The sequence below is a fragment of the Pseudophryne corroboree genome, chromosome 6 (assembly GCF_028390025.1).
Source record: "Pseudophryne corroboree isolate aPseCor3 chromosome 6, aPseCor3.hap2, whole genome shotgun sequence".
In the NCBI taxonomy this organism is placed as follows: Eukaryota; Metazoa; Chordata; class Amphibia; order Anura; family Myobatrachidae; genus Pseudophryne; species Pseudophryne corroboree.
In genome coordinates, this window is record NC_086449.1 from 559,490,140 (window position 1) to 559,503,006 (window position 12,867).

The 12,867-nt window shown below is 47.6% G+C and overlaps 1 protein-coding gene across 3 annotated transcripts in view; it reads right to left on the reverse strand.

The window, feature by feature from the left end:
* NEDD1 (NEDD1 gamma-tubulin ring complex targeting factor) overlaps nucleotides 1-12,867 on the reverse strand; it is a 353,825-nt gene that overhangs the window by 245,291 nt on the left and 95,667 nt on the right. For all 3 annotated transcript variants that reach the window (XM_063927743.1, XM_063927744.1, XM_063927745.1), the window contains exons 4-6: nucleotides 9,771-9,887; nucleotides 9,343-9,483; nucleotides 9,024-9,253 (exon numbers count right to left, since the gene is read on the reverse strand). In XM_063927743.1, the coding sequence (XP_063783813.1) occupies nucleotides 9,024-9,253; nucleotides 9,343-9,483; nucleotides 9,771-9,887 (488 nt within the window). The remainder of the gene's footprint in view (nucleotides 1-9,023; nucleotides 9,254-9,342; nucleotides 9,484-9,770; nucleotides 9,888-12,867) is intronic.

Below are 12,867 nucleotides of genomic sequence, written 5' to 3' on the forward strand. Positions count from 1 at the left end.
AAGGACGCGCCTCGAGCCCTCTTGTGTTTTTGGGGCCGAAAGGACTGTACTTGATAATACGGTGCTTTCTTTTGCTGTGGGGTAGCTTGTGGCAAAAATGTCGATTTCCCAGCCGTAGCTGTGGAAACGAGGTCTGAAAGACCATCCCCAAACAGTTCCACCCCCTTATAAGGCAAAACTTCCATGTGCCTTTTTGAATCGGCATCACCTGACCACTGCCGAGTCCATAACCCCCTTCTGGCGGCAATGGACATTGCACTTATTTTTGATGCCAGCCGGCAAATATCCCTCTGTGCATCACGCATGTATAAGACAGCGTCTTTTATATGCTCTACTGTCAGCAAAATATTGTCCCTATCCAGGGTATCAATATTATCCAACAGGGAATCTGACCACGCAGCAGCAGCAGCACTGCACATCCATGCTGATGCAATCGCTGGTCGCAATATAATGCCCGTGTGTGTATATATAGCTTTTAGGGTAGCTTCCTGCTTTCTATCGGCAGGATCCTTGAGGGCGGCCGTATCCGGAGACGGTAGTGCCACCTGTTTTGATAAACGTGTAAGCGCTTTATCTACACTAGGGGATGTTTCCCAACGTGACCTATCCTCTGGCGGGAAAGGGTACGCTGCCAATAACCGTTTAGAAATTATCAATTTCTTATCGGGGGAAGTCCAGGCTTCCGCACACACCTCATTTAATTCCTCAGATGCAGGAAAAACTACTGGTAGTTTTTTCTCACCGAACATAATACCCTTTTTTGTGGTACCTGGGGTACTATCAGAAATGTGTAATACATTTTTTATTGCCTCAATCATGTAACGGGTGGACCTATTGGAGGGTACATTAGTCTCATCGTCGTCGACACTGGAGTCTGTATCCGTGTCGACATCTGTGTCTGCCATCTGAGGTAGCGGGCGTTTTAAAGCCCCTGATGACATTTGAGACGCTGGAACAGTCACAAGCTGAGTAGCCGGCTGTCCTATGTCGTCAAACCTTTTATGTAAGGAGCTGACACTGTCACGTAATTCCTTCCATAAGTCCATCCACACAGGTGTCAACCCTTCAGGGGGTGACAACACACTTACAGGCATTTGCTCTGCCTCCACATCATTTTCCTCATCATACATGTCGACACAGCGGTACCGACACACAGCACACACACAGGGAATGCTCTGACAGAGGACAGGACCCCACAAAGCCCTTTGGGGAGACAGAGGGAGAGTATGCCAGCACACACCAGAGCGCTATATACCACAGGGATATCACCTATAAAGTGTGTTTTCCCCTATAGCTGCATATATATTATACTGCGCCTAAATTTGTGCCCCCCCTCTCTTTTTTACCCTTTCTGTAGTGCAGGACTGCAGGGGAGAGCCAGGGAGCGATCCTTCCAGCGGAGCTGTGAGAGAAAATGGCGCCAGTGTGCTGAGGGAGATGGCTCCGCCCCTTTTTCGGCTGGCTTTCTCCCGCAATTTTAAGATTTCTGGCAGGGGTTAATATACACCTATATAGCCTCTGGGGCTATATATGGTGTCAGTTTGCCAGCCAAGGTGTTATTTATTGCTGCTCAGGGCGCCCCCCCCCCAGCGCCCTGCACCCATCAGTGACCGCAGTGTGTGGTGTGCATGAGGAGCAATGGCGCACAGCTGCAGTGCTGTGCGCTACCTTGGAGAAGACAGAAGTCTTCAGCCGCCGATTTTCCGGACCTTCTTGCTTCTGGCTCTGTAAGGGGGACGGCGGCGCAGCTCCGGGAACGGACGACGAGGTCGGGTCCTGTGTGCGATCCCTCTGGAGCTAATGGTGTCCAGTAGCCTAAGAAGCCCAAGCTACCACCACTTAGGTAGGTTCGCTTCTTCTCCCCTTAGTCCCTCGGTGCAGTGAGCCTGTTACCAGCAGGTCTCACTGTAAAATAAAAAAACTAAATTAGACTTTCTTTCTAGGAGCTCAGGAGAGCCCCTAGTGTGCATCCAGCTTAGCCGGGCACAGAAATCTAACTGAGGCTTGGAGGAGGGTCATAGGGGGAGGAGCCAGTGCACACCAGATAGTCCTAATTCTTTCTTTAGATGTGCCCAGTCTCCTGCGGAGCAGTCTATTCCCCATGGTCCTTACGGAGTTCCCAGCATCCACTAGGACGTCAGAGAAAAAGAAATTAGTGGGTTTATTAAATAAAAGTGTGGGTTTTTAGAAGTGAAGATGTTTCCCATAGCAACCAGATTCTACTTATCATTTGTGTAGCACATTCTGGAAGATAATAGCTAGAACATGATTGGTTGCTATAGGGTTAGGCTGCGGGAAGGCAGGTTAGATGGCCATGGGGGGTGGGGGAGTTCTCAAGTATATTTACCTTCCAGCTGTCGGGATTATCACATTATCGGCATTCCAACACAACCCGTGGCACTTCCCATTAGAAAGATGCAATTTTATGTAAAGGGACAATTTCACCCATAAACTATAAAATAAGATTTTACTTACCGATAAATCTATTTCTCGTAGTCCGTAGTGGATGCTGGGGACTCCGTCAGGACCATGGGGATTAGCGGCTCCGCAGGAGACAGGGCACAAAAATAAAGCTTTAGGATCAGGTGGTGTGCACTGGCTCCTCCCCCTATGACCCTCCTCCAAGCCTCAGTTAGGATACTGTGCCCGGACGAGCGTACACAATAAGGAAGGATTTTGAATCCCGGGTAAGACTCATACCAGCCACACCAATCACACCGTACAACTTGTGATCTGAACCCAGTTAACAGTATGACAACGTAGGAGCCTCTGAACAGACGCTCACAACAAGAACAACCCGATTTTTTTGTAACAATAACTATGTACAAGTATTGCAGACAATCCGCACTTGGGATGGGCGCCCAGCATCCACTACGGACTACGAGAAATAGATTTATCGGTAAGTAAAATCTTATTTTCTCTAACGTCCTTGTGGATGCTGGGGACTCCGTCAGGACCATGGGGATTATACCAAAGCTCCCAAACGGGCGGGAGAGTGCGGATGACTCTGCAGCACCGAATGAGAGAACTCCAGGTCCTCTTTAGCCAGGGTATCAAATTTGTAGAATTTTACAAACGTGTTCTCCCCCGACCACGTAGCTGCTCGGCAGAGTTGTAATGCCGAGACCCCTCGGGCAGCCGCCCAGGATGAGCCCACCTTCCTTGTGGAATGGGCCTTGACAGATTTAGGCTGTGGCAGGCCTGCCACAGAATGTGCAAGTTGAATTGTGCTACAAATCCAACGAGCAATCGTCTGCTTAGAAGCAGGAGCACCCAGCTTGTTGGGTGCATACAGTATAAACAGCGAGTCAGATTTTCTGACTCCAGCCGTCCTTGAAATATATATTTTCAATGCCCTGACAACGTCCAGCAACTTGGAATCCTCCAAATCGCTAGTAGCCGCAGGCACCACAATAGGCTGGTTCAGGTGAAACGCTGACACCACCTTAGGCAGAAAATGAGGACGCGTCCGCAGTTCTGCCCTGTCTGAATGGAAAATCAGATATGGGCTTTTATACGATAAAGCCGCCAATTCTGACACTCTCCTGGCTGAAGCCAGGGCCAGTAGCATGGTTACTTTCCATGTAAGATATTTCAAATCCGCCGATTTGAGTGGCTCAAACCAATGGGATTTGAGAAAATCCAAAACTACATTAAGGTCCCACGGAGCCACTGGGGGCACAACCGGGGGCTGTATATGTAGTACTCCTTTTACAAAAGTCTGGACTTCAGGAACTGAAGCCAATTCTTTCTGGAAGAAAATCGACAGGGCCGAAATTTGAACCTTAATGGACCCCAACTTGAGGCCCATAGACAATCCTGTTTGCAGGAAATGTAGGAATCGACCCAATTGAAATTCCTCCGTGTGGGCCTTCCTGGCCTCACACCACGCAACATATTTTCTCCAAATGCGGTGATAATGTTGTGCAGTCACCTCCTTCCTGGCTTTAACCAGTGTAGGAATGACCTCTTCTGGAATGCCTTTTTCCCTTAGAATTCGGCGTTCAACCGCCACGCCGTCAAACGCAGCCGCGGTAAGTCTTGGAATAGACACGGTCCCTGATGAATCAGGTCCCGTCTTAGAGGTAGAGGCCACGGATTTTCCGTGAGCATCTCCTGAAGTTCCGGGTACCAAGTTCTTCTTGGCCAATCCGGAGCCACGAGTATCGTTCTTACTCCCCTTTGCCGTATAATTCTCAGTACTTTGGGTATGAGAGGCAGAGGAGGAAACACATACACTGACTGGAACACCCACGGTGTTACCAGAGCGTCCACAGCTATTGCCTGAGGGTCTCTTGACCTGGCGCAATACCTGTCCAGTTTTTTGTTGAGGCGAGACGCCATCATATCCACCTTTGGTTTTTCCCAACGGTTCACAATCATGTGGAAGACTTCTGGATGAAGTCCCCACTCTCCCGGGTGTAGATCGTGTCTGCTGAGGAAGTCTGCTTCCCAGTTGTCCACTCCCGGAATGAACACTGCTGACAGTGCTATCACATGATCTTCCGCCCAGCGAAGAATCCTTGCAGCTTCTGCCATTGCTCTCCTGCTTCTTGTGCCGCCCTGTCTGTTTACGTGGGCGACTGCCGTGATGTTGTCCGACTGGATCAACACCGGCTGACCCTGAAGCAGGGGTTTTGCCAGGCTTAGAGCATTGTAAATCGCTCTTAGCTCCAGTATATTTATGTGAAGAGACATCTCCAGGCTTGACCATACTCCCTGGAAGTTTCTTCCCTGTGTGACCGCTCCCCAGCCTCTCAGACTGGCATCCGTGGTCACCAGGACCCAGTCCTGTATGCCGAATCTGCGGCCTTCTAACAGATGAGCACTCTGCAACCACCACAGAAGAGACACCCTTGTCCGTGGCGATAAGGTTATCCGCTGATGCATCTGCAGATGCGATCCGGACCATTTGTCCAGCAGATCCCACTGAAAAGTTCGTGCGTGGAATCTGCCGAATGGGATTGCTTCGTAAGAAGCCACCATCTTTCCCAGGACTCTTGTGCATTGATGCACAGACACTTTTCCTGGTTTTAGGAGGTTCCTGACAAGTTCGGATAACTCCTTGGCTTTCTCCTCCGGAAGAAACACCTTTTTCTGAACCGTGTCCAGAATCATTCCCAGGAACAGCAGACGTGTTGTCGGTGTCAACTGAGATTTTGGAAAATTCAGAATCCACCCGTGTTGTTGCAGCACTACTTGGGTTAGTGCTACTCCGTCCTCCAGCTGTTCTCTGGACCTTGCCCTTATCAGGAGATCGTCCAAGTAAGGGATAATTAATACGCCTCTTCTTCGCAGAAGAATCATCATTTCGGCCATTACCTTGGTAAAGACCCGAGGTGCCGTGGACAATCCAAACGGCAGCGTCTGAAACTGATAATGACAGTTTTGCACCACGAACCTGAGGTACCCTTGATGTGAAGGGCAAATTGGGACATGCAGGTAAGCATCTTTTATGTCCAGGGACACCATAAAGTCCCCTTCTTCCAGATTCGCTATCACTGCTCTGAGTGTCCATCTTGAACTTGAATTTTTGTATGTACAGGTTCAAAGATTTCAGATTTAGAATAGGTCTTACCGAGCCGTCCGGCTTCGGTACCACAAATAGCGTGGAGTAATACCCCTTTCCCTGTTGTAGGAGGGGTACCTTGACTATCACCTGCTGAGAAAACAGCTTGTGAATGGCTTCCAATACCGTCGCCCTGTCTGAGGGAGACGTTGGCAAAGCAGACTTTAGGAACCGGCGAGAGGGAGACTTCTCGAATTCCAACCTGTAACCCTGAGATACTACCTGCAGGATCCAGGGGTCCACCTGTGAGCAAGCCCACTGCGCGCTGAAATTCTTGAGTCGACCCCCCACCGTTCCTGAGTCCGCTTGTAAAGCCCCAGCGTCATGCTGAGGGCTTTGCAGAACCCGCGGAGGGCTTCTGTTCCTGGGAAGGAGCTGCTTGCTGCCCTCTCTTACCCTTTCCTCTGCCTCGGGGCAGATATGACTGTCCTTTTGCCCGCTTGTTCTTATAGGACCGAAAGGACTGCGGCTGAAAAGACGGTGTCTTTTTCTGTTAGGAGGGGGTCTGAGGTAAAAAGGTGGATTTCCCGGCAGTTGCCGTGGCCACCAAATCCGATAGACCGACGCCAAATAATTCCTCCCCTTTATACGGCAATACTTCCATATGCCGTTTGGAATCCGCATCACCTGACCACTGTCGTGTCCATAAACTTCTTCTGGCAGATATGGACATCGCACTTACTCTCGATGCCAGAGTGCAAATATCCCTCTGAGCATCTCGCATATAAAGAAAAGCATCCTTTAATTGCTCTAAAGTCTGTAAAATACTGTCCCTATCCAGGGTATCAATATTTTCAGTCAGGGAATCCGACCAGACCACCCCAGCACTGCACATCCAGGCTGAGGCGATGGCTGGTCGCAGTATAACACCAGTATGTGTGTATATACTTTTTAGGGTAGTTTCCAGCCTCCTATCAGCTGGATCCTTGAGGGCGGCCGTATCAGGAGACGGTAACGCCACTTGTTTTGATAAGCGTGGGAGCGCCTTATCCACCTTAGGGGGTGTTTCCCAGCGCGCCCTAACCTCTGGCGGGAAAGGGTATAATGCCAATAACTTTTTTGAAATTAGCACTTTTCTATCTGGGTTAACCCACGACATACATCATTCAATTCCTCTGATTCAGGAAAAACTACAGGTAGTTTTTTCACCCCCCACATAATACCCCTTTTTGTGGTACTTGCAGTATCAGAGATATGCAAAGCCTCCTTCATTGCCGTGATCATATAACGTGTGGCCCTACTGGAAAATACGTTTGTTTCTTCACAGTCGACACTAGATTCAGTGTCCGTGTCTGGGTCTGTGTCGACCGACTGAGGTAAAGGGCGTTTTACAGCCCCTGACGGTGTCTGAGACGCCTGGGCAGGTACTAACTGGTTTGCCGGCCGTCTCATGTCGTCAACTGATTTTTGTAATGTGCTGACATTATCACGTAATTCCATAAACAAAGCCATCCATTCCGGTGTCGACTCCCTGGGGGGTGACATCACCATTACCGGCAATTGCTCTGCCTCCACACCAACATCGTCCTCATACATGTCGACACACACGTACCGACACACAGCAGACACACAGGGAATGCTCTATTGAAGACAGGACCCCACTAGCCCTTTGGGGAGACAGAGGGAGAGTTTGCCAGCACACACCCAAGCGCTATAATATATATGGGAACAACCCTATATAAGTGTTGTATCCTTATAGCAGCTTAAATATAGTAATATCGCCAAAAAAAGTGCCCCCCCTCTCTGTTTTACCCTGTTTCTGTAGTGCAGTGCAGGGGAGAGTCCTGGGAGCCTTCCTCACAGCGGAGCTGAGCAGGAAAATGGCGCTGTGTGCTGAGGAGAATAAGCCCCGCCCCCTATTTCGGCGGGCTCTTCTCCGGAGTTTGTGAGATCTGGCAGGGGTTAAATACATCCATATAGCCTCAAGGGCTATATGTGATGTATTTTTAGCCATAAAAAGGTATTATACATTGCTGCCCAGGGCGCCCCCCCAGCGCCCTGCACCCTTCGTGACCGCTGTGTGAAGTGTGCTGACAACAATGGCGCACAGCTGCAGTGCTGTGCGCTACCTCAGGAAGACTGAAAAGTCTTCTGCCGCCTGCTTCTGGACCTCTTCCATCTTCGGCATCTGCAAGGGGGGGTCGGCGGCGCGGCTCCGGGACCGGACTCCATGGCTGGGCCTGTGTTCGATCCCTCTGGAGCTAATGGTGTCCAGTAGCCTAAGAAGCCAATCCATCCTGCACGCAGGTGAGTTGACTTCTCTCCCCTAAGTCCCTCGATGCAGTGAGCCTGTTGCCAGCAGGACTCACTGAAAATAAAAAACCTAAAAACTTTTTCTAAGCAGCTCTTTAGGAGAGCCACCTAGATTGCACCCTGCTCGGACGGGCACAAAAACCTAACTGAGGCTTGGAGGAGGGTCATAGGGGGAGGAGCCAGTGCACACCACCTGATCCTAAAGCTTTATTTTTGTGCCCTGTCTCCTGCGGACCCGCTAATCCCCATGGTCCTGACGGAGTCCCCAGCATCCACTAGGACGTTAGAGAAATTTAGTTTTGGGTTTAACTAGGCAACATATTAAATAAGAAAATGTTACTTGCTTGCACTTCTCCAATACAGTGAGCCAGTTTGAGCAGAAAAGTCCAGTTACTAAGCTCTAGAAAAGCTTTTTGTACACTTCAGCTCAGGAGCAGAATATTACATCTTTAGCATTAGAGAAGATAATCTGCTCTTACAATGGAGGCATCAGGGGATACACCAGACTGGAGATGGTAAGTGGCAAATGGCAGCTGTGTTCCCCAAACTCTCCTGCCATTCTTCTGCTGAATTAATTGCTTAATAGTAATCTTCAGTTACTTTAGCAGTAGGCACTAGGAAGTGTGCGACACTTAACCCAGTCTCTGTACTTGGTTAATATAGAATTTGCCAGTAACATTTTCCATAACTGTATATAAGAAGCTTCCTCATGCCAAATAAGTTTACATTACGTGCAACATATTCCAACCAATCTTATTCTATGAAGGTAACTGTGTATGTCAAGCGGCGCTGAAGGCGCTCTCTGGTTGTTTGGTCACTGAAGTTACCAATATTGAAGGCAACACACGATGTCTACTATTGCCATGACAAAGCAAATAGCTCTACTAATCTCAAAGGAGTGTTTTTAGCTCGGTTTCTTAGAAAAAAAAGATTTTGACAATAACCCTTTAGAGTTTAGAGTTAAATAGAAAACACTGCAGTAAAATCGAGCTGTTAAAATCTACCAAGCATTATGAGAATTTGAGAAATAGATGTTATTAATTTCCATGCTGCTTTAACCATCTCTTCCATATGGACTGAACCAAACAATTACTTACAAAACATGAAGTTGGTGCAATGATTACACAATCAAGACAGCTCAAGATTTCCATGTATATGAGATGCAAAGAAAAATATAGTGAACATCCAAAAAAATACTTACATTTTGCTGGCCACATCATAACAGATCATTCTTTTATCTAATCCAACAGTCACAAGCAGCAGATCATTTACAGGAGAGAAACATATGCCCGATGCTGGGGCCTTGTGCGCATTATCAAACACGTGCAATGGATTCTGACTGTGAGCGTCCCAGAGTGTCACACTACCACTGTCAGAAACTGAACCAAGCAGAAACTTCTTTAAAAACGAGTATTTCAAATGACGAATTGGCTAAAGGAAAAAAAAAAAAAAAGAATAGAACACTTAATTTACATTATGTTGATTACAGAAAGGAGAGGATGTAAGAATAGCTTTCATACCTGACTGCTTCCGTGACCGAACGGTGTGCTGCATAAATTGGTAGTTACGTTATGCAATATAATTTCCCCACTCATAGAACCTGAGGCTACATAGCTGTCATTTCCGTTGAATAACACAGAAGTTACTTCATCCTTGTGATCCTAAAAGATAAAACATTTACTCTAAAACATTTTTTTTTATTTTATTTAAAAAACAAAACTGTGGCATCAGACCATTCATTAGCATTTCACTATTAGGGGACATGTATAAACCCTTCAAAAGAGAACAGGTGTAGAAGTTGCCCATAGCAAACAATTAAGATTCTACCTATAATTTTACAGAATGCACTTGATAAATGGAAGTTGGCTGACTGCTATGGGCAACTTCACCAATTGTCCTCTTTAGGTCTGTTACATACCCCTCCTAGTAGCCAGAAAAAAAAGCTTACCTTCAAGGATCGATGAAGTCTTTTAGATTTTAAATCCCAGATGTTCACAGTATTATCAAGGCCTCCACTGACCACATAATGAGAGCTGGAGCACAGATTTATACAAGTCTGCTTTTTCTAAAGCGAAAAACAAAATATATATATAGATAAGTACCAAAATGTCTGTTCACGTTTATTTAAGCATATGGGATGGGCTACTATCAAAAGAAAAGGTAAGAAGGAAAACAAATCTCTAGCTACTGACACACCATACATTCTGCTCCATTACCTATTCAGCTGTTTTTGGATGGAAAAAAAAAAGAAATAACTGAGAGGGATATCCAATTAACAGCAGTAAATTACCAGTTAATAAGTCAGCCTGGGGCTATCCAATTAGCTCGCCCGCACAGGGATTAGGCTTCGCGATAAGCAGCCCTCACAGACTCATTTTTGTGTGATAATGTATAGGTTCGGGAACTTATCCCAAATCGCATGTGTAATCGCCAAAAACGGGTCATCTACTGCACAGTAAAAACTGACAGTAGTTGACTAGCCCGATAATAGGATTTTAATACCTACCGGTAAATCCTTTTCTCTTAGTCCGTAGAGGATGCTGGGGATGCTTCAAGAACCATGGGGTATAGACAGGATCCGCAGGAGACATGGGCACTTTAAGACTTTGAATGGGTGTGAACTGGCTCCTCCCTCTATGCCGCTCCTCCAGACTCCAGTTATAGGAACTGTGCCCAGGGAGACGGACATTTCGAGGAAAATAATTTATTGTTAAACTAAGGGTGAGATACAAACCAGCTCACACCACAAAACACGCCGTGTAACATGGCATTAGCAAACAGTCCAGTCAACGACATGAACAAAATCAGCAACAGGCTGACCATAACCGAAACACAACCTTTGTGTAACACAAGCAATAACTATTAAACAAGTACTACAGATAGTGTCTGCACAGGGACGGGCACCCAGCATCCTCTACGGACTAAGAGAAAAGGATTTACCGGTAGGTATTAAAATCCTATTTTCTCATACGTCCTAGAGGATGCTGGGGATGCTTTTAGAACCATGGGGTTTATACCAAAGCTCTAGAACGGGCGGGAGAGTGCGGATGACTGCAGCACCAATTGACCAAACAAGAGGTCCTCCTCAGCCAGGGTATCAAACTTGTAAAACTTCGCAAAGGTGTTTGAACCCGACCAAGTAGCAGCTCAGCAAAGCTGTAATCCCGAGACCCCTCGGGCGCCCGCCTTTCTGGTAGAATGGGCTTTCACCGATTTCAGTAACGGCAATCCTGCCGTAGAATGAGCCTGCTGAATCGTATTACAGATCCAGCGCGCAATAGACTGCTTGGAAGCAGGAGCCCCAATCTTGTTGGGAGCCCACAGGACAAACAGAACCTGTTTTCCTAATCTGCACCGTTCTGGCGACATAGATTTTCAAAGCTCTGACCACATCGAGAGACGTCGATTTCGCCACGGCGTCCGTAGCCACTGGCACCACAATAGGCTGGTTTACGTGAAAATGATGAAACCACTTTTGGCAGAAATTGCTGACGAGTCCTCAACTCCGCTCTATCAGCATGGAAGATTAAATAGGGGCTTTTGTGAAACTAAGCCGCCAACTAAGATACCCGCCTTGCGGATGCCAAGGCCAACAACATGACTACTTTCCAAGTAAGGAATTTTAACTCAACCTTACGTAAAGGTTCAAACCAATGAGATTGCAGGAACTGCAATACCACATTAAGATCCCACGGTGCCACAGAGGCCACAAATGGAGGTTGGATGTGCAGCACGCCTTTCACGAACGTCTGAACTTCTGGAAGGGAGGCCAATTCTTTCTGAAAGAAGATTGACAAAGCCGAAATTTGTACTTTAATAGAGCCCAACTTTAGGCCCGCATCCACACCTGCTTGCAAAAAATGGAGCAAACGCCCCAGCTGAAACTCTTCCGTAGGAGCCTTCTTGGATTCACACCAAGACACATATTTCCTCCAAATACGGTGGTAATGCTTTGCCGTTACTTGTTTTCTAGCCTGAAGAAGTGAGGGAATGGCTTCACTGGGAATACCCTTCTGGGCTAGAATTTGGCGTTCAACCGCCATGCCGTCAAACGCAGCCGCGGTAAGTCTTGATACACGCATGGTCCTTGCTGTAACAGGTCCTTCCGTAGAGGAAGAGGCCAGGGATCATCTATGAGTAATTCTTGAAGATCTGGATACCAGGCCCTCCTTGGCCAATCTGGAACAATGAGTATCGCCTGAACCCTTGTTCATCTTACCATCTTTATCACTTTTGGAATGAGAGGAAATGGAGGGAACACATATACCGACAGAAACACAGACTGTGTCACTAGGGCGTCCACCGCTACCGCTTGAGGGTCCCTTGACCTGGAACAATATCTCTGAAGTTTCTTGTTGAGGCGGGACGCCATCATGTCTATTTGAGGAATTCCCCAACGACTTTTCACTTCTGCAAAGACCTCTTGATGAAGACCCCACTCTCCTGGATGGAGATCGTGTCTGCTGAGGAAGTCTGCCTCCCAGTTGTCGACTCCTGGAATGAAGACCGCTGACAGAGTGCTGGCATGTCTTTCCGCCCAGCGAAGAAACTTTGTGGCCTCGGTCATTGCCGCTCTGCTCTTTGTTCCGCCCTGGCAGTTTATGTATGCCACTGCTGTTATGTTGTCTGACTGAATCAAGACGGGCAGACCGCAAAGATATTCCGCTTGCAGAATGCAGTTGTAAATGGCCCTTAATTCCAGAATGTTTATGTGTAGACAAGCTTCCTGGCTTGACCATTGTCCCTGAAAATTTCTCCCCTGTGTGACTGCTCCCCAGCCTCGGAGCCTTGCATCTATGGTCACCAGGATCCAATCCTGAATCCCGAACCTGCGTCCCTCCAGAAGGTGAGAACTGTGCAGCCACCACAGAAGGGAGATCCTGGTCCTGGAAGATAGGATTATTTTCCGGTGCATGTCCAGGTGAGACCCGGATCACTTGTCCAACAGGTCCCACTGAAACACCCTGGCATGGAACCTGCCATACTGAATGGCCTCGTAGGCCGTCACCATCTTCCCCAGCAACCGAGTGCATTGAAGAATAGAC